Source organism: Perca fluviatilis, chromosome 18, assembly GCF_010015445.1.
Source record: "Perca fluviatilis chromosome 18, GENO_Pfluv_1.0, whole genome shotgun sequence".
Taxonomy (NCBI): domain Eukaryota; kingdom Metazoa; phylum Chordata; class Actinopteri; order Perciformes; family Percidae; genus Perca; species Perca fluviatilis.
In genome coordinates, this window is record NC_053129.1 from 34,429,892 (window position 1) to 34,454,891 (window position 25,000).

A 25,000-nucleotide genomic window follows, 5' to 3' on the forward strand; every position below is an offset into this window, starting at 1 on the left:
CTGAAGGCAGCGATCCAGCCTTCAACAACAAGCGAGGCCCGGGACCCCGCGGCGCCCCCTTCCAGCAGGGAGGGGGCCCCACAGACCCCTCAATGAGGATGCAGTACGATGCCAACAAAGACCCGTACGGAGGACCCAGGAAAGGTTCGTAGCCACGGTGATGGGAAGGAAAGACTTTGTTTAATAACAGGGTTTCTGCAGGTCTTAGAAAGTCTTAAATTTGACTGGTAGAAACCTGCAGGAACCCTGATTATGTGAGCCAGCTGGACTTGAGAATGAAGATCATTTTATTGTCCAGTTTACGAGGATCTTCGTGATGTACTTTTTACTAAAACAACTGTCAGGCGCGCGCTAATCCTAGTCGCGGGCGCTGGACAGGAAGTTGACAACTGCGTGGGTCTTAAGGCCCGGACACACAGAGCCGACAACCAATCGTAGGCAGAAGAGCCAGCGGGACCGATTGGTCTCCCCGAGTCGGTCCAAAAAGTTCCTCAGAACACACCGAAGAGACGAGACCTAATACGTCTCCATAGCAGCAGGCGGCGCTACTCTGGATTGTCTCCCCAAAATGACAACCGGCAGCTGATTGGACGAACGCGTCACATGGGGTCTGGTTTCTCTGGAAATTCAAAGCCAGACTGTCATGGCGGCTCGTTCAGAATCTGATATCTCATATCGGACTAAAATAGTTCACAGAGACATGTTACTGGAAACATCTGAAGAGAGAAATAGGCCCTGTGTGTGTGTGTGTGTGTGTGTGTGTGTGTGTGTGTGTGTGTGTGTGTGTGTGTGTGTGTGTGTGTGTGGTGTGTGTGTGTGTGTGTGTGTGTGTGTGTGTGTGTGTGTGTGTGTCTGTGTTTTTGTGTGTGTGTCTCTGTATTTGTGTGTGTGTGTCTCTGTTGTGTGTGTGTGTCTCTGTATTTGTGTGTGTGTGTGTGTGTCTCTGTGTTTGTGTGTGTGTGTCTCTGTGTTTGTGTGTGTGTGTGTGTGTGTGTGTGTGTGTGTGTGTGTGTGTGTGTGTGTGTGTGTGTGTGTGTCTCTGTGTTTGTGTGTGTGTGTCTGTGTTTGTGTGTGTGTGTGTGTGTGTGTGTGTGTGTGTGTGTGTGTGTGTGTGTGTGTGTGTGTGTGTGTGTGTGTGTGTGTGTGTGTGTGTGTGTGTGTGTGTGTGTGTGTGTGTGTCCAAATTGTCCAAAAAGGCAACAAAGCGTTTGGGATGAAGGCCCGAATGGATTATTGGGGGTGCTGTATGTTTATAAATCCACTTTGTGTGCATGACACACAACTCAAGAATTAATCAATTATCCAAACGCTCGTTAAGATCTCCGCCCTGCTGCAGTCCTTTTAAACCCAAAATCTGTGAATTGGTACAAATGATGATTACATTTTTACCAAACTAAGCGATGTGTCTTCACCCGTTTGCTCTTCAGGTCCGGGGCCCGGCGAGGCCTTTGGTCCGGGTCAGATGCCCAGCGGTGCCGTGCAGGACGTGTACCCCCACGGGCCGCCCTCTGGGCCCCTGACGGGGATGGACCCCAGACCCCAGTACCCCTACGGTCCCGGATACGAGCGGAGGTAAGATCGTAGCTTGAAGACTGAGACTGCAGGGGGTACGTGTCCCCCTAGTGGTACTCTATAGGACTGCAGGGGGTACGTGTCCCCCTAGGGGTACTCTGGAGGACTGCAGGGGATAGGTGTCCCCCTAGTGGTACTCTATAGGACTGCAGGGGGTACGTGTCCCCCTGGGGGTACTCTGGAGGACTGCAGGGGGTACGTTAGATATGTAACAAGGCTGTTGTCCAGAACATTGTTCCTCTTTATGTAGAATTTATTTTTTCTACCAAAAATGTGACATTTGTGTCTCCTTCTTTGGACCTGATCTCTCCTTCCTTCCTTCTACTGTCCTTCTAGTTTTTACAAGTTTCTCTCTTTTTTTCTTCTTAAGTCACTGTTTTTGAAGTTTTTGATACTATTTCGACCTATTCTTGCCTTCCTTCCTTCCTTCCTTCTACCGTCTTTTTCCAAGTTTTAGTCTTTTTTTTTTTTTTTTTTTTACAGTTTTTGTCTCTTTTTCTCATCAGCATTTTAATGGTTTTTGTCAGTTCCAAGGCTGTTGTTTAGTAAATCTATCGCTGACAGCGCTGTACTCTTCCTCTTTATATACATTATTTTTTCTACCGTAAATGATTAGCACTTAAAGAAACAACTCAAAAAGGGGAACATTACTAAAAAAACTTTGAGAACCAGTGCCGTAGAGAGTCCATGAAAAGCAATCGGAACAAAATATTTCAGCTCCTCTGCTCACGGACAGCTCCTACTCACACTCTCCGTCTCTGTGAGATTGGGAATGATTGAGATTTCTCTCGGCACAGCTACCAGAAGACTTCACACTTTCAGACAGGTTGCTCACCTCACATCTACGTCTTCAAGCTCAGCTGGAGGCTGCTCAGTAACTAGAGATGGTCCGATACCAGTATCGGTATCTGCTCCGATACTGCCTAAAACGCTGGTATCGGTATGTGGAAGTACTGGAGTTTATGCACCTATCCGATAGGGGTGGGAATCACCAGAGGCCTCACGATACGATATCATCCCGATACTTATGTCACGATACGATATTATTGTGATTTCAAACATATTGCAATATTCTGCGATATATTGCAATGTATTACCTTTTTCCCGACTTCAGATTTTTCCCAATTTCAAATGATGTCCCGAAAGGACAATTTTGTCAACATCTGTTTTATGTAAAAAGATACATGTCTCTGCTTGTTCATCTCACTTCATTTTTATCGCTGCAAAATGGGGATTGTCAAGCAGACAGACTGACCAACACATATGTTATGATACTTGGCGTCTGTGTATCGATACAGTATTGCCACGAAAAATATCGCGATACTATGCTGTATTGATTTTTTCCCCCACGCCTACTATCCGATACCGCGTAATAAAGTCCTAAAGAAAATCTACATTAAAGTAGTTTATTTGTTCTTTTCCCATTATAACTATAAAAGAAAGTTCTGTGACATTCATTGTTCATGTTTCACAAAGAGTTTAACCTGAGCCAGACCCACAACAAAGAATAGAAATCATATCACATCCATACAGAGACAGTAGTATACATATCTCAGTTCTTTTAAACCTAAGCTAAAGACCTATCTTTTTTGATGTTGCTTTTCTTTAAATAATCTATTTTATTAACTTTTAATTTCTTATACTGCACTGTAACATTTATTCTTATACTGCACTATCAATTTTATTATTGTCTTTTAATGTTTTTAATTTGTTTTATTAATGTTTTTAAATTGTTTTTACATTGTTTTCTTACTGCTCTTTAATGTTTTATGTAAAGCACTTTGAATTGCCCTGTTGCTGAAATGTGCTCTACAAATAAAGCTGCCTTGCCTTGCCTATACAGTTGTTAAAACATAATAAAATATATGACCCACTGGTATCGGATCAGAATCTGTATCAGGAAGCAAAAAATGGTATCGGGCCATCTCTATCAGAAACGCTCAGCCATCACCGGAGATGTGACTTCTAATATCCTCCAGGTCTATGGCCTATCCATTTATTTATCGGTCTATAGATATTGCTTTAGTAAGCGATTCAAAGAGTCTGAAGTCTGTCTTCCGCTGCAGGCTGGACCCGTGTTGAGGCGGACGGGGCGTGCGCCCCTGGAGGTCAGGAGCAGCGTGCATTGCCTGTGGGGCAGGGCCGCACCCCCGCTAGCGCAACGCAGCAGAGGTGAGATTACAGAGAGTGTGTTTCAGCTGGAGCTTCCCCTTTTGGTCTGAACGTGTCTGGTAAATACAGTCTGCTCCTACAGACAGGGACATGACGGCTACGGGCAGCAGTATCCTCGCAGCGTGGCCTACACTTCCCATCAGCCCCTGTACCCTCCGCAGCAGGTGAGACTTCACTTCCTACTTTACAGAAGCTCAATAATTAAAGTGTGTGTGTGTGGGTCTGTGTGTGTGTGTGTGTGTGTGTGTGTGTGTGTGTGTGTGTGTGTGTGTGGTGTGTGTGTGTGTCTGTGTGTGTGTGTGTGTGTGTGTGTGGGTCTGTGTGTGTGTGTGTGTGTGTGTGGGTCTGTGTGTGTGTGTGTCTGGTGGGTGTGTGTGTGTGGGTCTGTGTGTGTGTGTATGGTGTGTGTCTGTCTGTGTGTGTGTCTGGTGTGGTTCTGTGTGTGTGGTGTGGGTTTGTGTGTGTATGGTAGTGTCTGTGTGTGTGTGTGTCTGGTGGGTGTGTGTGTGTGTGTGTGTGTCTGTGTGTGTGTCTGTGTGTGTGTGTGTGTCTGTGTGTGTCTGTGTGTGTGTGTCTGGTGTGTGTCTGTCTGTGTGTGTGTGTGTGTGTGTGTGTGTGTGTGTGTGTGTCTGGTGTGTGTCTGTGTGTGTGTGTGTGTGTGTGTGTGTGTGTGTGTGTGTGTGTGTGTGTGTGTGTCTGTGTGTGTGTGTGTGTGTGTCTGGTGTGTGTGTGTGTGTGTGTGTCTGGTGTGTGTCTGGTGTTTGTGTGTGTGTGTCTGGTGTGGGTCTGTGTGTGTATGGAAGTGTCTGTGTGTGTGTGGGTCTGCGTGTATGGTGTGTGTTTGTATCTGGTGTGTGTGTGTGTGTGTGTGTGGTGGGTCTGTGTGTGTGTGTGGTGTGGGTCTGTCTTGTGTGTGTGTGTCTGTGTGTGTGTGTGTGTGTGTATGGTGTGGGTCTGTCTGTGTGTGTGTGTGTGTGTGTGTGTGTGTGTGTGTGTGGGTGTCGGTCTGTCTGTGTGTGTGTCTGGTGGGTGTGTGTCTGTGTGTGTGTCTGTGTGTGTGTCTGTGTGTGTGTCTGTGTGTGTGTCTGGTGTGGGTCTGTGTGTGTGTGTGTGTGTGTGTGTGTGTATGTATGTATGGTAGTGTCTGTGTGTGGGTCTGCGTGTATGGTGTGTGTGTATCTTGTGTGTGTGTGTGTGTGTGTGTGTGTGTGTGTGTGTGTGTGTGTGTGTGTGTAGTGGAACAGCTGATTAAAAACCCAGAGAAAGCTGTGAATAGGTTAGATTTCTGTTAGAACCAGCTGTTACAGGGCCATGTTGTTCTTCAGACAGGCTTGTTCGGAGAAAGCGATGCTAATAGCACGGGAAGCTAATCCAGAGGCATGTGGAGATATTTCTGTTCGGAGGTCTGCACACAGACTTGTATCTTGCCTGGTTTTTTTTACCTCTGTCGACAACTCCTCGTGTGGTTCTGTGTGATTTGGACAACTTCAAGTAATGCTATTAGTATGCTATTAAGCTGTTTGGTGTTTTAAGCCCCGAATGTCGTCTTCCAGGCAGTGCTGCGTCTGTCTGCGCTATTCTCCCACATGTAGGGAACTTGGTGAGTTAACCTGCATCATGTCAGCTGTTTGGGGATTCTTCAGCGTGTGAGCAGAAGATAACAAGTTTACAATATGCAACACCTGCAAGGAGACAGTAGAGCCTGGAGGGACCACACCAAGAACCAGAATCACATTATTTTAGTGTGATATTAGATGTGAAAAGAAGGAAATGGTTCTAACGTTGACCTTTTAGATGTGTGTGAGTTTCCCACACCAGGAGTCATTTATATAGCTCTATTATATAGTGATCCATTATCTGTTCAACAACATGTTCTATTAAAGAAAAGACAGAAAATAGCTTCCCTAATGATGTGCAAAGGACTTCATTTCTGTTACATTGATGGTTAGGAAAAGAAAAGAAAAAAATGTGTATATGTTTGTGATTATATATTGTTTTTGTACATTTTTCAATAAAAAATTGATCACAAAAAAAAAGAAAAGACAGAAAATACATATTTGCGTGTGCTGTGAAGTGGTTAGAAAAAATTAAATCGGAATCGGCTAAAATCGGTATCGGCCGAGAAAGCTGTAATGGGTGCAGCTCTAGTTGTGTGCCTGGAAGTCTACGGTCGCATCGGGTTAGGGGTTACAGCGTTCGTACGTTTTGGAAAAAACCTGGAAAAGTTATGGAATTTGAAAAATGCAAATGCCAGGCCTGGAAAGGTTTTGGAAAAATAAAAAGACCCAGAAAAGTTTGGAAAAATCATGGAATTTTCTTTACCACAGCATAATAATATGTGATTTAATAAATGTATTTTCATGTCGTCTTAACCTCAGCGTTGTATTCGGGGAGCGATATGATGAATCCATCTATGAACCACAGACATTATCATTCATTTATAGTTAACCCTCTGAGGGGAAACTTTAACACAGATTAGTATTCTTATTGTAGAATGTCGACTGACATTTTCAGGAACGCACAGTCATGGAAATTTGTCGAAAAGTCATGGTTAAAATGCGTATGAACCCCCAGGCAGTGCTCCCACATGTAGGGAACCTGGTGAGTTAACCTGCAGATGCAACTCAGCTGTTTGGGGATTCTTCAGCGTGTGGTCAGAAGATAACAAGTTTACAATATGAACACCTGCGAGGAGACAGCAGGGGATGGGGTCATCGAGTGTATCTTGCAGTCTGCAGACAGACCCTAAACTGATGTTCTATTGTTTCGTCTGCAGGGATACAAGCGTGGGATGGAGGGCGTGTACCCCCCGGCGAAGCGCCATGAGGGCGAGCCCTTCGCGGCGCAGCAGTTCGGCTCCCACCCCCCCGACATGTTCAGCCCGTACGCTGGAGGTGGGGGCTACGTGGGCCCCGAGCAGCGCCCGGTGCAGGGCCAGTTCCCCCATCCGTACGCCAGGGAGCGGCAGCACGGCATGATGGGCCCCGGGGAGGGGCCGCAGCCCAACATGTGGCCCCCCAGGTAGGGCTGCTCTGTTTTAGCCGATTAGTCGACTAATCGGTCGTTTTGGTCCCCTAACACTGTATCTGAAGTCTCTTTTATATAGGCCTTAGTGGTCCCCTAATACTGTATCTGAAGTCTCTTTTATATAGACCTTAGTGGTCCCTAATACTGTATCTGAAGTCTCTTTTATATAGACCTTAGTGGTCCCCTAATACTGTATCTGAAGTCTCTTTTATATAGGCCTTAGTGGTCCCCTAATACTGTATCTGAAGTCTCTTTTATATAGACCTTAGTGGTCCCTAATACTGTATCTGAAGTCTCTTTTATATAGACCTTAGTGGTCCCCTAATACTGTATCTGAAGTCTCTTTTTATATAGACCTTAGTGGTCCCCTAATACTGTATCTGAAGTCTCTTTTATATAGACCTTAGTGGTCCCTAATACTGTATCTGAAGTCTCTTTTATATAGACCTTAGTGGTCCCCTAATACTGTATCTGAAGTCTCTTTTATATAGACCTTAGTGGTCCCTAATACTGTATCTGAAGTCTCTTTTATATAGACCTTAGTGGTCCCTAATACTGTATCTGAAGTCTCTTTTATATAGACCTTAGTGGTCCCCTAATACTGTATCTGAAGTCTCTTTTATATAGACCTTAGTGGTCCCCTAATACTGTATCTGAAGTCTCTTTTATATAGACCTTAGTGGTCCCTAATACTGTATCTGAAGTCTCTTTTATATAGACCTTAGTGGTCCCCTAATACTGTATCTGAAGTCTCTTTTATATAGACCTTAGTGGTCCCCTAATACTGTATCTGAAGTCTCTTTATATAGACCTTAGTGGTCCCCTAATACTGTATCTGAAGTCTCTTTTATATAGACCTTAGTGGTCCCCTAATACTGTATCTGAAGTCTCTTTTATATAGACCTTATGGCATGAAAATGTCACTTTATGAGGTTTTTTAACATTAATATGGGACCTTTTAAGGAGCTTTATGGGACCTTTGGCTTCACTTTTAAGACTTTTCCGGATGTTTTGTAGCACTGCTCCCTCTTAGTCGACTAATCGGTGGTTTTGGTCTTAGTCAACTTAGATCTCTTTAGTCCATTAGTCATGTCTGATGCTGTTTTCATGCTGAATGACTTATTTCCACGAAACGTACGAGCACAGAATTTAGAATTAGAATTAAGGGTTGACATTTGACCTAATAGATATCACCGTGAAACCTACTTTGATTACTTTCATTAAGGCAGTTATTTGTTGTATTACACGTTTTCTGAAATGTTGTATTTAAATATGCAAAGGATGCGTTATCTTATTCAATATATGCATCCTTTTAGCAGGACTCTTTGCGGGGAAACTCAGATTTACAGATCTGTCGTTTAAATCGACTAATTGATTAGTCGGTGCAATAGAATGAGTGTTAGTCGACTAAGAAGTTCTTCAATCGAGCACAGCCCTAGAGATCACATAGGCAGGCTAATTATACATGTGGCCCCCCAGGACTGACTACGCATACGGCCGGCAGGGCCAAGGGTACCCCAGCGTGAGCCGAGGAGACGAGCAGGACAGCCAGTGGCCCCCCGGGCATCCCGGCCAACGGCAGCCCCCGTACCCCCACTCTGCCTCCCCCTCCATGCCCCCCCTGCCTTCCAGACAGCCCCCCTCCTCCTTCCAGGCCCCGCCCACTGCCCCAAACCATGTGAGCCGCTCTCACAGCCCCTCATCGTTCCCACGGCCCCCGGGCGGCTCCCTGTCCCCAACAGCGCTCCCTACCCCCCCTCTGCGAAGAAGCCGGGGCCCCCGGCCCCTCAGGGGCCCCCCCTCATCCACGGAGAGGTCAGCTTCCCACCGGACTCTGTGGAGGCCACCGTCCCCAAACTGAAACCACGACGCAGGCTCACCGCCAAGGACACAGGTATGGAAATACACACACACACACACACACACACAGAGACACACACACACACACACACACACAGACACACACACACACACACACACACACACACACACACACACACACACAGAGACACACACACAGACAACACACACACACACAAAAGACACACACACACACACACAGACAGACACAAAAAACACACACACACACAACAGACACACACACACACAACAACACACACACACACACACACACACACACACACACGAAACACACACACACACACACACACACACAAAAAACACAGAGACACACAAACACACAATAGACACACACCACACACACACACACAATAAACACACAACAATAAAAAAAAAGACACACACACACACAGACAGAGACACACACACAAACAGAAACACACACACACACAGAGACACACACAAACAACACAGACACACACACAACACACAGACAGACACACACACAGACAGACAGAACCAAAAACACAGACACACACACAGACACACACAAAGACACACAACACACAAACAAGAGACACACACATAGAGACCCACACACACAACACAAAAAAAAAAACAAGAGACACACAGAGAAACAACACACACACACACACACAACAGACAGACACAAAAGAGAACACACAAGAACCAAAAAACAACACAACACAACAGACACACAAAGAACAAAAACACAATAAGAAAACAAAACACAACACACACACACAACCACACACAGACACAACACAAAACACACACACACACAGATAGAACAGAGAACACACACACAACAAAACACACACACACACACACACACACACAGACAACACACACAACACACACACAAACACACACACACACACACACACAAACACACACACAACAAGACACAATATAGAGACCACACACACACACACACAAAAAACACAAAAAAAACACACACACAGACAGACACACACACACAAATAGACCACACAAACACACACACAACCCCACAAACACACACACACACAGAGACACACAATAGAGACCAACACACACACACACAAGACAACACACAGAGAACCACCACCACACACACACACACAACACACACAAGACAGACAACACACACAGACACAACACAACACACAAGAACACACAAAACAACACACACACACAAACACACACACAGAACACACACAACACAGGAACGAGGGGGAACGAGCAGGTGTAACTGTAGCCTCAGACGCTCTGTGGTTGAAATCGTCCAATCAGGAACCCCGGAGGCGTGGCGGGTGATGATGTCACTGAAGTCCGGCCTGTTAGCGGAGAGCACCTGGGCTCTGGACACCATCAACATCCTGCTGTACGACGACAGCACCATGGGCTCCTTCAACCTGTCGCAGGTCAGAACACACCATCTGCTGACTTTTCCTCTTACGGTAGGGTTCCACACAGCGAAACACCTCGCGAATTTCGGCCAACGAAAGTTTGCCTCGGGGGGCGTGGTCGCGAAAACAACAACACGCAAGACCGCAACATGTTTTTAACTGTCCCGGCTGTCAGAAGACAGAGGGGTAAAAAGGACAGCAACAAACCATCGGCAAAAGCGTAGTTCATAAATGCTCTGGTAACCTCTATGTAGCCTAGCGCCGTCTCACGCTTACAATGAAATGCAATGTCCGAGCATGCTAGCGGGTGACCTGTCGGCTAGCTGGATAATTTTGAGTGTTTAAACTATCTCCAGTGGTCTGTTTGGTGGTGTGTGTTCGCCCTGTTTAAGTTCGTGTGACATATAAACAACAATCCGTGTTGCTACAATCGTCAACGTTCGCCAACAAAACACGTAATCAAACAAATGCACAAGTAGCCTAGCTAGCTAGCTGCCTGGCTAGGCTACAATGAAATCCAATGTCCGAACATGCTAGCGATTAGCCTGTCGGCTAGCTGAAAAGTTTGAGTGTTTAAACTAACATACAGTGATCTATTTAGCGGTGTATGTGCCCTAGCTAAGTTTGTGTGTCATATAAAACACAATTCGTGTTGATAGAAGTACCGATGTTCGTGTAGAAACATTTTAATCACATCAAAATTTTCATGCTACGGCGCTGATAACCTCCGCCATCTTGGTCAGACTGTTTTTGTAACTCCCGCCTCCAAACACAAACACACGGACCTGATTGGTTCTCGAGTGGTCCTCATTTGAATAAAGTTAAACTTTCGTCAACTTTATTCCTCTCCCCTCGGCGATTCGCTCTCATCTCGCTCAATCAGGGCGAATTTCGTCTCCATTCAACCTCAATGAGAGGGAAGAGAAATTTCGTTGTGTGGAAACCTACCGTTAGTCACCAGCTAACCAACACGACATTTAGAGCGGAAACGCACCGTAAGAGGGTCAGAGTTTAAGATGTAACCACGGACAACAGACACAAACAAGTTGAGGTCTGTTTTTAAAGTCCCCAGTGTTAGCATGGTTAGCATCGCTAAGCCTCTGTCCCGATTGGTCCTAAAGCATCCCCTGCTTTATCGTCAGTTTGAAAATAAATGGGGAGCATCATTTACTAAATTTACTGTGTTGAAGAAGACTTGAAACTAGCGATTGAGACCATAACCTCATGAACCCCTGCTGGAAGTTAGAGAGAATGCAGCTTTAAAAGGTCCCATGGCATGAAAATCTGACTTTATGAGTTTTTTTTTAACATTAATATGAGTTCCCCCAGCCTGCCTATGGTCCCCCAGTGGCTAGAAATGGTGATAGGTGTAAACCGAGCCCTGGGTATCCTGCTCTGCCTTTGAGAAAATGAAAGATCAGATGGGCCAATCAGGAATCTTCTCCTTATGAGGTCATAAGGAGCAAGGTTACCTCCCCTTTCTCTGCTTTACCCACCCAGAGAATTTGGCCCCCCCATGAGAGAGAGAGAGAGACATCATGGCTTTCAAACGAGCAAAGTGGCAGTTGGTCAAGACCACTAAGGTCTATATAAAAGAGACTTCAGATACAGTATTAGGGGACCACTAAGGTCTATATAAAAGAGACTTCAGATACAGTATTAGGGGACCACTAAGGTCTATATAAAAGAGACTTCAGATACAGTATTAGGGGACCACTAAGGTCTATATAAAAGAGACTTCAGATACAGTATTAGGGGACCACTAAGGTCTATATAAAGAGACTTCAGATACAGTATTAGGGGACCACTAAGGTCTATATAAAAGAGACTTCAGATACAGTATTAGGGGACCACTAAGGTCTATATTAAAGAGACTTCAGATACAGTATTAGGGGACCACTAAGGTCTATATAAAAGAGACTTCAGATACAGTATTAGGGGACCACTAAGGTCTATATTAAAGAGACTTCAGATACAGTATTAGGGTACCACTAAGGTCTATATAAAGAGACTTCAGATACTGTATTAGGGGGACCACTAAGGTCTATATAAAAGAGACTTCAGATACAGTATTAGGGGACCACTAAGGTCTATATAAAGAGCTTCAGCTACAAGCTATTAGGGACCACTAAGGCCTTTATATAAAGAGACTTCAGGTACGTTTTGGGACCACTAAGGTTTATATGCTCAATGCACAGATGGGACGTTTAAGGAGCTTCAACTAAGCTTAGGTTGAATGAACTTTTGCAGCAAACCAGATGTTAAAATGTGTTTTTATAATATCTGTTTTTATCCTCTTCCTTTCCTCCTGCAGCTTCCTGGTTTCCTGGAGCTGATCGTGGAGTATTTCCGGCGCTGCCTGATCCAGATCTTCGGCATCCTGGTAGAGTACGAGGTGGGAGCCGAGGGCCAGAGGACACTGCCCGACCCCCCCAAGGAAAAGGAGGAGGAGGAGGAGGAAGAAGAAGCGAAGGAGGCACCATCTGACGGCCAATCAGCCGAGGCTCAGAGGACACCAAAGACGGAGGAGGGAACGCTCGCAGCTTCAGCCGATGTTGAGAAAGCGGAAGCTGTTGTAAAAGAGGAAGTGAAGGAGGAGCAGGTGGAGACCCGCCCCCAACAGGCCAGCAAGTTCGACAAGCTGCCAATCACGGTGGAGGAGGAGGGGGAGGAGTGGGAGGAGCTGGAGAGGCGCTGGGCCGAGCTAAGCCAATCAAACGGCTTCATCAGCGGCCTCCTGCACTGGAAAGCTGGGGGAGGAGACACCACTGCTCACATCCAGACGGGGGAGTCCACTGCTCGCATCCAGACGGGGGAGTCCACTGCTCGCATCCAGACGGGGGAGTCCACTGCTCGCATCCAGACGGGGGAGTCCACTGCTCACGTTCAGACGGGGGAGTCCACTGCTCACGTTCAGACGGGGGAGTCCACTGCTCACATCCTGACGGGGGAGTCCACTGCTCACATCCTGACGGGGGAGTCCACTGCTCACATCCAGACGGGGGAGTCCACTGCTCACATCCAGACGGGGGAGTCCACAACGAAGAGGAGAGGGGAAGTAGACGAGGAGACAACACCTGAAACACAAAAAGGTAAAAACCTGGAGGAAGAGTTTAGTTCATTAAAGTGCCCATGTTATGAAAAAAATATATATTTTTCTGGGATTTGGGGTGTTATTTTGTGTCTGATGCTTCCACACGCTTACAAACTTTGTCTTACAAACAAGTCTTACCTAGCTACTGAGCATGTAGTCTTACCTAGCTACTGAGCATGTAGTCTTACCTAGCTACTGAGCATGTAGTCTTACCTAGCTACTGAACATGTAGTCTTACCTAGCTACTGAGCATGTAGTCTTACCTAACTACTGAGCATGTAGTCTTACCTAGCTACTGAACATGTAGTCTTACCTAGCTACTGAGAATGTAGTCCTTACCTAGCTACTGAGAATGTAGTCCTTACCTAGCTACTGAGCATGTAGTCTTACCTAGCTACTGAGCATGTAGTCTTACCTAGCTACTGAGCATGTAGTCTTACCTAGCTACTGAGCATGTAGTCTTACCTAGCTACTGAGCATGTAGTCTTACCTAGCTGCTGAACATGTAGTCTTACCTAGCTACTGAACATGTAGTCCTTACCTAGCTACTGAACATGTATCTTACCTAGCTACTGAACAGTAGTCCTTACCTGCTACTGAACATGTAGTCTTACCTAGCTACTGACATGTAGTCTTACCAGCTACTGAACATGTAGTCTTACCTAGCTACTGAACATGTAGTCTTACCTAGCTACTGAGCATGTAGTCTTAACTAGCTACTGAGCATGTAGTCTTAACTAGCTACTGAGCATGTAGTCTTACCTAGCTACTGAACATGTAGTCTTACCTAGCTACTGAGCATGTAGTCTTACCTAGCTACTGAACATGTAGTCTTACCTAGCTACTGAGCATGTAGTCTTAACTAGCTACTGAGCATGTAGTCTTACCTAGCTACTGAGCATGTAGTCTTACCTAGCTACTGAACATGTAGTCTTACCTAGCTACTGAGCATGTAGTCTTACCTAGCTACTGAGCATGTAGTCTTCTAGCTACTGAGCATGTAGTCTTACCTAGCTACTGAGCATGTAGTCTTACCTAGCTACTGAACATGTAGTCCTTACCTAGCTACTGAGCATGTAGTCTTACCTAGCTACTGAGCATGTAGTCTTACCTAGCTACTGAGCATGTAGTCTTACCTAGCTACTGAGCATGTAGTCTTACCTAGCTACTGAGCATGTAGTCTTACCTAGCTACTGAACATGTAGTCTTACCTACCTACTGAGCATGTAGTCCTTGTAGCTACTGAGCATGTAGTCTTACCTAGCTACTGAGCATGTAGTCTTACCTAGCTACTGAGCATGTAGTCCTTGTAGCTACTGAGCATGTAGTCCTTACCTACCTACTGAGCATGTAGTCCTTGTAGCTACTGAGCATGTAGTCTTACCTAGCTACTGAGCATGTAGTCTTACCTAGCTACTGAGCATGTAGTCCTTACCTAGCTACTGAGCATGTAGTCTTAACTAGCTACTGAGCATGTAGTCTTACCTAGCTACTGAACATGTAGTCTTACCTAGCTACTGAGCATGTAGTCTTAACTAGCTACTGAGCATGTAGTCTTACCTAGCTACTGAGCATGTAGTCTTACCTAGCTACTGAGCATGTAGTCTTACCTAGCTACTGAGCATGTAGCCTTACCTAGCTACTGAGCATGTAGTCTTACCTAGCTACTGAGCATGTAGTCTTACCTAGCTACTGAACATGTAGTCTTACCTAGCTACTGAACATGTAGTCCTTACCTAGCTACTGAACATGTAGTCTTACCTAGCTACTGGACATGTAGTCCTTACCTAGCTACTGAGCATGTAGTCCTTACCTAGCTACTGAACATGTAGTCCTTACCTAGCTACTGAACATGTAGTCCTTACCTAGCTACTGAGCATGTAGTCTTACCTAGCTACTGAGCATGTAGTCCTTACCTAGCTACTGAACATGTAGTCCTTACCTAGCTACTGAGCATGTAGTCTTACCTAGCTACTGAGCATGTAGTCCTTACCTAGCTACTGAGCATGTAGTCCTTACCTAGCTACTGAACATGTAGTCCTTACCTAGCTACTGAGCATGTAGTCTTACCTAGCTACTGAGCATGTAGTCCTTACCTAGCTACTGAGCATGTAGTCCTTACCTAGCTACTGAGCATGTAGTCCTTACCTAGCTACTGAGCATGTAGTCTTACCTAGCTACTGAGCATGTGCGACTGCCAACAAAGATGTTACAGCAGTGAGATGTCTCCCTCTGTAGCTAAAACAGAGAGCTGAACACAGGGTGAAAAGAGGAGCTGCAGCAATGTGCAGTACAACACAAATATGGTGTTTTTTGATAATTAAACCATGTAAACCTATTCTGGTACAACCTCAAAATACAATTATGAACCTGTGTGTGTTGTGTGTGTGTGTGTGTCTCTCTGTCTGTGTATCTCTGTGTGTTTGTGTCTGTGTGTGTCTGTGTGTGTATGTGTGTGTCTCTGTGTCTGTGTCTTTGTGTCTCTGTGTGTGTCTGTGTCTCTGTGTGTCTCTGTGTCTCTGTCTGTGTGTCTGTGTCTCTGTGTGTGTCTCTGTGTGTGTCTCTGTGTGTGTGTCTCTGTCTCTGTCTCTGTGTGTGTCTCTGTGTGTGCATGTGTGTGTCTCTGTATCTTTGTGTCTCTGTGTGTGTCTGTGTCTCTGTATCTTTGTGTCTCTGTGTGTGTCTGTGTCTCTGTATCTTTGTGTCTCTGTGTGTGTCTCTGTATCTTTGTGTCTCTGTGTGTGTCTGTGTCTCTGTATCTTTGTGTCTCTGTGTGTGTCTGTGTCTCTGTATCTTTGTGTCTCTGTGTGTGTCTGTGTCTCTGTATCTTTGTGTGTCTCTGTGTGTCTCTGTGTGTGTGTGTGTCTCTGTCTCTATGTCTCTGTGTGTGTCTCTGTCTGTGTGTCGTTCTGGGTGTCCTCCAGGCTCTGTGGGAGGGGTGCCCCTACGCGGAGGACTCGCGGGCCCACGCTGTTCTCACACCGCTCCCACCTGGGCTTCCCCCTCGCGAGGCTTGGCCCCCTACACCCTACACCACCCACCCCCTCACCACCCAGGGGGTACACCATACACACACACCTACCTACAACGACCACAACACACCACAGTCACTACCTACACACACCTAGGCCACACACACACACCCAGGTCATCCACCACCAACACACACCCAGCAGCCACCACCACACACCCACCAACACACTCACAAACCCAGGTGAGTCCACCACCTACACACACACACCTAGGTCAGTCCACCACCTACACACACCCAGGTAGCCACCACCTAACACACACACACACCAGGTCGTCCACCACCTACACACACCCAGGGTCCAACCACCAACACACACCCAGGCGTCCACCACCAACACACACCAGTCTCCACCACCTACACACACCCAGGTCAGTCCACCACCTACACACACCCAGCGGTCCACCACCTACACACACCCAGTCAGTCCACCACCTACACACACCAGGTCCACCACCAACACACACCTAGGCCACCACCACACACACCCAGCAGTCCACCCACCAACAACCATCACCACCACACACAGGTCCCACTACCAACACACACAGTACCACCTACACACACCAACCACACCAACACACCCAGGGTCCCCACCAAACACACAGTTACCACCAACCCACCCACACACCACACCCAGGTCCACCACACACACAAGAGTCACCACCACACAACCAGTTCACCAACACACACCAGTCCACAACCACACCACCACACCCAACCAACACACCCCCACTACCCAACCTACTCCACACTACAAACACACACACAGGCACACCACACCGCGCCACCACTACACACACCAGTCAGTCACCACTAACACACACCAGGCCACCACAACAACCACCACCCACACACAGCACTCCAAACACACACCCAGTCCACCAAACAAGTCCCACTACCACACAATGTCCACAACACAGGCCACCACACACACACTCCACCACCACACACCAGGGTCCACCACACACACCTAGGCCACACTACCACACACACCAGGTTCCACCACTACACACACAGTCCACCACCAACAACACGCCACCACTACACACCCGCTCCACTACACACACCCATCCACCACCAACACACACCAGTCCTAACACACACCAGGCCACCACCACAACACCCAACACACCGTCCATTACCAACCACCGTCCACCACCTAACACACAAGGACACCACACACACCTAGTCCACACCCACACCACCAGTCCACAACCAACCCATCCACTCCACCCAGTCCACCACCAACACACACCCAGGATTCCACACCACCCAACATCCACCACCCACACCAGCACCACCACACACACCCAGCGTCACCACCAACACACACACAGTCCACCAACCACCCACCACCCCACCCAACCACCACACTACCACACCCCAATCCACCACCCACACACCCACACCACACACACAGCCCACACCAACACACACACACCCACACACCAGACACCACCACTCACCACCAACCACCCAGAGTCCACCCACACACACAACCAACACACGCAACCAACACACACCACCACCACACACCTGAACACACACAAGGTATCACACCAACACACACCAGGCAGTCCACCACCACAACACCAGGCGTCCCACCACCACATACGCACCCCAGTCCACCACCAACACACACCCAGCGTCCACCACCAACACACCCAGTCAGTCCACCACCAACACACACCTAGGTTATCCTACCACCACACACACCCGGCAGTCCACCACCAACACACACACGCCGGTCCACCACCAACACACACCCAGACCACCACACACCCAGGTCAGTCCACCACCTACACACACACACCCAGGTCAGTCCACCACCAACACACACCCAGGTCAGTCCACCACCAACACACACCCAGGTCAGTCCACCACCAACACACACCCAGGTCAGTCCACCACCTACACACACCCAGGTCAGTCCACCACCTAACACACACCCAGGTCAGTCCACCACCAACACACACCCAGGTCAGTCCACCACCACACACACACCCAGGTCAGTCCACCACCTCAACACACACACCAGGTCAGTCCACCACCTACACACACCCAGGTCAGTCCACCACCCACACACACCCAGGTCAGTCCACCACCAACACACACCCAGGTCAGTCCACCACCTACACACACCCAGGTCAGTCCACCACCAACACACCCAGGCCAGTCCACCACCAACACACCCAGGTCAGTCCACCACCTACACACACCCAGGTCAGTCCACCACCTACACACACCCAGGTCAGTCCACCACCAACACACACCCAGGTCAGTCCACCACCAACACACACCCAGGTCAGTCCACCACCTACACACACCCAGGTCAGTCCACCACCAACACACACCCAGGTCAGTCCACCACCAACACACACCCAGGTCAGTCCACCACCTACACACACCCAGGTCAGTCCACCACCAACACACACCCAGGTCAGTCCACCACCAACACACACCCAGGTCAGTCCACCACCTACACACACCCAGGTCAGTCCACCACCAACACACACCCAGGTCAGTCCACCACCTACACACACCCAGGTCAGTCCACCACCTACACACACCCAGGTCAGTCCACCACCAACACACACCCAGGTCAGTCCACCACCTACACACACCCAGGTCAGCACTGCTTAACTTTTACAATCACTAGTTTATATTTCGGGTTTCGCCACTCGATTTTATTCTAATTTGAGTGTTTGTTAGTTTTAAGATTTAGTTTTTTGTGTGTGTGTGTGTGTGTGTGTGTGTGTCTCTATGTCTGTGTGTGTGGGTGGTTGTCTCTTTGTGTGTGTGTGTGTTTGTGTGTGTCTCTGTCTGTGTGTGTGGGTGGGTGTGTCTTCGTGTGTGTGTGTGTGTGTGTTGTCTCTTTGTGTGTCTGTGTGTGTGTGTGTTGTCTCTGTGTGTGTCTCTGTGTGTCTGTGTGTGTGGGTCTGTGTGTGTCTCTGTCTGTCTGTCTGTGTCTGTGTGTGTGTGTTGTCTCTGTGTGTGTCTCTGTCTGTCTGTCTGTCTGTGTGTGTGTTAGTATGTTGTCTCTGTCTGTCTGTGTGTGTGTCTCTGTGTGTGGGTGAGTGAGTGTATATGTATTATATATATATATATATATATATATATATATATATTTCAGAATCTATCTAAAAAAATAAACTCACAACTCATAATTTCAATCCTGTTTTTTACTCACACTAAAGCAGGAACATAGCGGCTTGTTCCTGGTAGCAGTTTGTCACACTGGCCTTTATTTAACAGTAATAAAAGCCTAACATTTCTGTTAAATTATGATTAACATTTAAATAAGAAAACAGAGGTTTACCTTGAAAGTGAAGCACTAAAATAAGGATTAATTCCAGTAGACGTTTGGCATCCATTTTCTGTCAGCAGACAAGACGTTGTGTGAGACTTTTCTCCTCTGCTGCTGATCTGTATGCAATCTGTTTCCTCTTTGTGGTCAACTTGAGCTAATTTAGAAAGGAATGAGTTGAGAAATACCACCACCCACCACCCACCCTGTTGTAAGCCCCAGAGAGTTAAAATTGCATCACTACTATGCACAAAATTACAGAGAAACAAAATGTTAAACCTATAATAAGTTATAAAAGTTTCCTATAATACGTCTTGTCTGCAGGAAACGAACGGCGCCGAGCCTCCAGCGGCCAGAGGAAGCTGCTGGTATGGCGTGCAGCCGGGACGAGTGGCGCTGGGACTGCCTGGCGGCGCTGCGTGAGAACACGCTGGTGACGCTGGCGAACGTGGCGGGCCAGCTGGACCTGTCTCTGTACCCCGAGAGCATCTGCCTGCCGCTGCTGGACGGGCTGCTCCACTGGATGGTCTGCCCGTCCGCCGCGGCCCACGACCCGCTCGCCTCCTCGGCGCTATCGGCGCGCCGACTGGCGCTGGAGTGCCTCTGCAAGCTGAGCATCCAGGACGGCAACGTGGACCTGCTGCTCGCCACGCCGCCTTTCAGCCGCCAGCGGACGCTGTTCGCCGCGCTGCTGCGCCTCGTGGGCGAACGCCGCAGCCAGGTGAGAGATGGACCTCTCCGGGAAATTGACGATGGAGATGCTCACAGACGACCACTCCGATGATTTCAGATTATAGGCAGCTTTATTCAATATTGAACAAAGGAGAGAACCATGTGCACACACACACAAGCTGCATGTACCCAGAGGGCCTCCCGATGGTAGCATTGAACATACATTTTATGTAGAGCTGGGTGATATATCGATATCCTATCGATATCCTGATTAGGGTCGGGTACCGTTTGGATTTTTACGATTCCGATGCCGAACCGGTACTTTTAAAACGATTCCGATTCCTAAACCAGTTCTTGAAAAACTGAAAAATGACATAAAAGAAAGGCTTTTTATGGAGCGTTTTATTTTATTGAAAATTATTTAAATTTAACAATATATTAACGTTTTAAAGTACTTAAATATATAATAAGTAAACCTAAGTCACCTAACACACAACTACAATAATTTAACAAATAACAGTTACACTATTAACAAGTAACAACAAAATAAATGTTGTTGAGTTGGTATGCCAACCAGCTTCAAACTTCAGCAGTTCTTTTGCAGAAAAATGACCATATTTGCCTTCTCTGGCGAGATACTCCACCTCTCCTGACTTATGGCATGTCCTGCACAGGAAAAAACTCGGTTAATATGCTTTTACGTCCGTTTTGGTGAGCCCAGAGGGGAAAATATGCCATTTTAAAAGTAGCCTACATATACGGTAGCTAGCTAACGGTAGACTACAGAGAAAGTGTGATATTTTTACGTCCGTTTCAGAGCGTGTACAAAAAGCCGTCTATCAGCAGATAGTAGAGTAGCATGTCGGGGGAATAGCGCTTCACACCGCGAGCCGGCACGTGCGCCACTCGGCAGAAAAGGGAGAAAGAAAAAAAGAGTCTGCCGCTGTCCGGAGCGACAGAGGGAAAATATTTCAGTCGAACCGAAACGAGGAACCGAAATTCGCGTTCTAATCCGGTCCGAATACTACCGTTTGCGTAGGAACCGGTACCATAGTGGAACCGGGTTTCGGTACCCAACCCTAATCCTGATATGAGACTAGATATCGTCTTAGATTTTGGATATCGTAATATGGCATAAGTGTCTTTACCTGGTTTTAAAAGGCTACATTACAGTAAAGTGATGTCATTTTCTGAACTTACCAGACCGTTCTAGCAATTCTATTATTGGCCTTTACCCACTTAGTCGTTATATCCACATTACTGATGATTATTTCTCCAAAATCTCATTGTGTAAATGGTTGGTGAAAGCACCAACAGTCAACACTACACTACACTAAACACTACAATATCGTTGCGGTATCGATATCGAGGTATTTGGTCAAAAATATCCTGATATTTGAGTTTCTCCATATCGCCCAGCACTACATTTGATACTTTCTGGGGCCACCCCACCAGGAAACCCTTATTCATGACCTCATCCTAACCCTGTCAGGGTCCCATGCTCTGGTAGACTCAAGCATCCTGTAGGCCCCCCTCCAAAAGACATATGTTAACATTACATCTGTTGTTCTTCAGCTATAGGCTTTCAGAATACATAACTACTTGGGACAGCTACTCAATCAGGGCCTCTAAACTTTTAAATTTCTCCATCAGTCTCAATGTACCACATTATAGACCAGTGGTTCCCAACCTGGGGTCCGGGCACCCCCAGGGGGGGGCAGCAAAGATCACAGGGGGGGAGGGCCCAAGTCTTTGAGGTAAAAAAATATATATTTGCACATGTTAAACAAATTATGTTAATACACTAGAACAGGGATCTTCAACAGGGGGTCCAGGACCCCCACAGGGTCCTCAGAGTTACTCCAGGGGGGCCTCCAAATTATTGTTAATTTTTGAAAGTTTTTTCAAAAATGTAAAAAGTCTTAACATTATTCCAACATATTATTGGCAAATATTGACAGATTCAGTTCATCCCAAAGGATTGACTGTTTCACATTTAAGGGTTAACATTAAAACCTGATTTATAAAGTCATGCAAACAATTTTAAGGCTATTTGAGTAGTTTAGTGTTCTATGCAAAAAAGGGTATCTATAAATGCTTTATTTATGTATTTATTTGATTAGGACAATGCACATTAATGAACATTTCTGTAAATGTGCCAGTGTTAGCCAATTGGCTAATTTTCAACTGTAGTCGTAAGTGTAACTTTAGGCAGCCCTAACAGTTATTGTAGGACCAGATTAATATGCAACTTCACTTTATACAATATATGTAGTAGGGGGGTCCCTGATCCGTCTCCCTTTCAGTTAAAGGGTCCCTGGCTTAAAAAGACGTTGAAGACCCCTGCTCTAGAATATATCGTCACCTTCCTAAAATAATTGCCTAAGTCATTTTTTAACAAAAATGATTTTGTTGCCTAAATCATCTCCTCATGGTGCAGGCCACCTCTGGTAAAATTGCCTAAATCCTCAGTTGAACAGGTCATGTGATTCTACACCTTTAGTATAACTGCCTATGTCAAGCATGTGACTTAGGCCGTTTTCATTTTTTGCGTTTTCTGAAAATCCTGAAAAAATGACTTAGGCAATTATTTTAGGAAGGTGACGATATAATGTATACAAAAGTCTGCATGAAAACTATATATTTTGTTGTATCCTCGTCTTTCCTGCCGCCACGGCATCACTGTTTTATGAATGAAACAAGGCGGAGAAACGTAATAGTGCTGATAACTGCTCTGTATCAAAAAAAGAAAGAGAAAGAGGCTCTATCTCGAGAGTTACCCCAACTTCGGTCAGCTTTTCTTAGACATGAGTAGGGCGCCAAGGAAAAGAGGTTGGGAACCACTGTTCTAGAACATATGAAATATGAAAATACATTTGAGTTAAATGCAGGCTTGATTTATTCCACCTATCACCAGGTGTGTCGGGAAATGGCGGTGGCGGCTCTGTCCAACCTGGCGCAAGGCGATGCGGCGGCGGCGCGCGCCGTGGCGTTGCAGAAAGGCAGCGTGGGAACTCTGATCGGCTTCCTGGAGGACGGCGTGGCCACCGCGGCGCAGTTCCAGCACGTTGGCGAGCCAGCCAGCGTCAACATGATGTGCCGCGCCGCCAGGGCGCTGCTGGCCGTGGCGAGGGCGGAGGACAGCAGGACGCAGTTCGTGCTGCACGAGAGCCGGCTGCTGGACGTCTCGATGGCGCCCGCGCTCGACGCGTCGGTGGCGGCCGTCTTGTGCGAAGTACTCTTTAAAATCGGGCGCTCGTGACACGAACACGGGCTCCGATTTCTATTTTTTATTTAAAGAACCAAAATGTTTTTACGTACAAAATGAATATATAGAGAGAGAGAGAATATATAAATATATATATCGGCTCCATCCACAAGAAATGTTTTATTTGGGATTTTTAAGTAATTTTTAATACAGATGATAAAACTATTTAATACTTGTATTTTTAATTTTTTTTAATTCTTTTGTTGTCCGTTTTGTTGTTTAGTTTTTAACCAAAGTGTGACGGTCAGAGTCTCGGCTTCTGGCTCTCTTCGTTTCTTTCTGTTCTTCGGAGTTATTTAAACGGTGACACGTGTTGTAGATAGAAGTCTTTATTTTACATTATTGATGTTCAGTCACAGACTTTGATAGGGGATGCACCCAATCCAGATTTTTGGGGTTTTCGGCTGAATCCTGAACCCCCTGGTTGAGATTGTGCTGACTCCTCCTCCCATCCTCAGTCCATGAACCCAGTAAACACATGAATGAAGTAAACAGGGACTGTCCTTCCTTTGCCGTACCTGAAGTTGCTGCATTCTGTCTGCTGTCTGGAGATTCCTTCGTGCACAACTCGTCTTCTTTCAGATGTTTTGTACCAAATGTAACAGCGGCCATGTTGTGTATAGTTTAGGGTCCTTGCCACCACCAGACCAATCAGCATTGAACAGATTGAACATGTAGCTGGACTTGAATGGTCTTCTTTTGACTGAAAGTACTGCCAAACAACAACATTTTCTGCTCACCAGATCCATGTCCACTTCCTCATAGCCTACTGTTCACCAGATCCATGTCCACTTTCTCACAGCCTACTGCTCACCAGATCCATGTCCACTTCCTCACAGCCTACTGCTCACCAGATCCATGTCCACTTCCTCACAGCCTACTGCTCACCAGATCCATGTCCACTTCCTCACAGCCTACTGTTCACCAGATCCATGTCCACTTCCTCACAGCCTACTGTTCACCAGATCCATGTCCACTTTCTCACAGCCTACTGCTCACCAGATCCATGTCCACTTCCTCACAGCCTACTGCTCACCAGATCCATGTCCACTTTCTCACAGCCTACTGTTCACCAGATCCATGTCCACTTCCTCACAGCCTACTGTTCACCAGTTCCATGTCCACTTCCTCACAGCCTGCTGCATTGAACGCTCCACCTACGTAAACACCTTCCCGTAATCAACGGCGCCGTCACTACGGCGACCAGCGTAGCGCGCCGAGTGCAAGCGTAGGGTTCGGTTCGCTGGGAAAAAATTCTAAGGTTCAGCAGAAACCCAACCCTTTTTTGGGGGGGGGGGGCTTTTCCACCTTTTAATTTTTGACAGGACAGCGAGGTGAGAGAGGGTGAGAGGGGGAAGACATGCAGGAAATTGTCACAGGATTCGAACCCTGGACCTCTGTGTCGAGGCATAAACCTCCCAGTATATGTGCGCCAGCTCTACCACTGAACCAACCTGGCCACTCAAAAAAAAATAAAATAAATAAAAGCCCAATATTCAGCAGATTCTGAAGTCCAATCCTGGATTCGGTGCATCCCTGGTACTTTGTTTTCGGTGCAATATTTTCGTTTTAATGTGAATTA

General features: G+C 46.7%; 1 protein-coding gene across 1 annotated transcript in view; it reads left to right on the plus strand.

Annotated features, from left to right (window-relative positions):
* Window positions 1-23,904, plus strand: part of LOC120546451 (AT-rich interactive domain-containing protein 1B-like) — a 75,296-nt gene extending 51,392 nt beyond the window's left edge. Inside the window, 13 exon segments of the mRNA XM_039781380.1 lie at window positions 1-144; window positions 1,428-1,574; window positions 3,639-3,744; window positions 3,827-3,908; window positions 6,521-6,765; window positions 8,251-8,510; window positions 8,513-8,665; window positions 9,928-10,058; window positions 12,358-13,177; window positions 16,062-16,196; window positions 17,994-18,015; window positions 19,803-20,199; window positions 23,068-23,904. The exon segment at window positions 1-144 is cut by the window's left edge and continues 35 nt beyond it. Coding sequence (XP_039637314.1) covers window positions 1-144; window positions 1,428-1,574; window positions 3,639-3,744; window positions 3,827-3,908; window positions 6,521-6,765; window positions 8,251-8,510; window positions 8,513-8,665; window positions 9,928-10,058; window positions 12,358-13,177; window positions 16,062-16,196; window positions 17,994-18,015; window positions 19,803-20,199; window positions 23,068-23,412 — 2,987 coding nt within the window. The 3' untranslated portion in view covers window positions 23,413-23,904.
* Window positions 23,905-25,000: the final 1,096 nt, after the last annotated feature.